At 37.2% G+C, this 1,176-nt stretch overlaps 1 protein-coding gene across 1 annotated transcript in view; it reads right to left on the reverse strand.

Annotated features, from left to right (window-relative positions):
* LOC106881549 (dynein axonemal intermediate chain 4) overlaps positions 1-1,176 on the reverse strand; it is a 28,895-nt gene that overhangs the window by 16,313 nt on the left and 11,406 nt on the right. The window contains exon 9 of the mRNA XM_014931977.2: positions 79-209. Within this exon, the coding sequence (XP_014787463.1) occupies positions 79-209 (131 nt within the window). The remainder of the gene's footprint in view (positions 1-78; positions 210-1,176) is intronic.

The raw sequence follows: 1,176 nt of genomic DNA on the forward strand, positions 1-1,176 counted from the left end.
CCGCGATCCTATGACCGCGAGTCCGCTGCCCTAACCACTGGGCCATTGCGCCTGGTGAAATATATATGTTGTATTTACCTGTAATATCACTTCATCAATTTTCACAGGTTCATCCATTGTTATTTCTTTGGCCAGTTTGGTAACTTTGGTCTGAGATGATATACTCGAATTTAGTGAAGACATCAAAGTGGATTTCAGAATGTCAGAACCTGAGAAAAACAATGACAGGGACACTGTAGACATTCATTTCAATTAATAGGCACAGGTGTGACTGTGCAGTAAGAAGTTTGCTTCCCAACCACATGGTTGGGCTACAGTAGAAGACATTTGCCCAAGGTGCTACACAATGAGATTGATGGTTTTGATTTACTGTCAGGTGACTTTTGGCCAACCCTGTATATATGACAGACATCTTTCCGTTTCCGTCTACCAAATCCACACAAAAGGCTTTAGTCGGACCAAGAATATATTAGAAGACACTTGACCAAGATGCCATGCAATGAGACTGAGCCCGGAACCATGTTATTGGCTTCTTAACCAGTTGTTGTTGCTGTTTGGTTTCAGGTCAACCTTGACCAAGCTGACTTATGATCAGTTAAGTTCTAACTATGACCATCCAGTCTTTAAATACTATAAGTGACTACATTATCCAACGTTATCTTTGTTTACTAATACAGTAATTTGAGGGGTAATTTAGCTGCTATTTCTAACAAGTCAAACAACTTCATAGAGGCTACCTTGATTTAGTTTGTGCTCAGTTCTTTCGCCATCTGAAAATTTTCCCTTACAAGGGATAAGGCAAGGAATGACTGCTTCTATAATGAAACCTTTGTTTTGTTTTGTAATTATTTAGGTTTAGTATTTGTACTTTGGGTTTTGCAAACGATTCTGCCAGCTCGTCACTTTAATAATAATAATAATAATAATAATAATAATAATAATAATAATAAGCAAAACGGGCTGATTACTACCTAGATCAGATTCCAGGAAACCCCAAAATGGCTGAAGTTCAAAAAATAGTGCTCATGGGAACTGCCCATATCCTACGTAAAATACTGTCTATGTGATCTCAAATTTTAAAGCAAACACATAATTTTCTTATGGTTTCTTAAACATTCACTTGAACAAAACTGTACAAATACAAATATATGGTACCCTAGGCATAACACCTACATG

The sequence above is a fragment of the Octopus bimaculoides genome, chromosome 13 (assembly GCF_001194135.2).
Source record: "Octopus bimaculoides isolate UCB-OBI-ISO-001 chromosome 13, ASM119413v2, whole genome shotgun sequence".
NCBI lineage: Eukaryota > Metazoa > Mollusca > Cephalopoda > Octopoda > Octopodidae > Octopus > Octopus bimaculoides.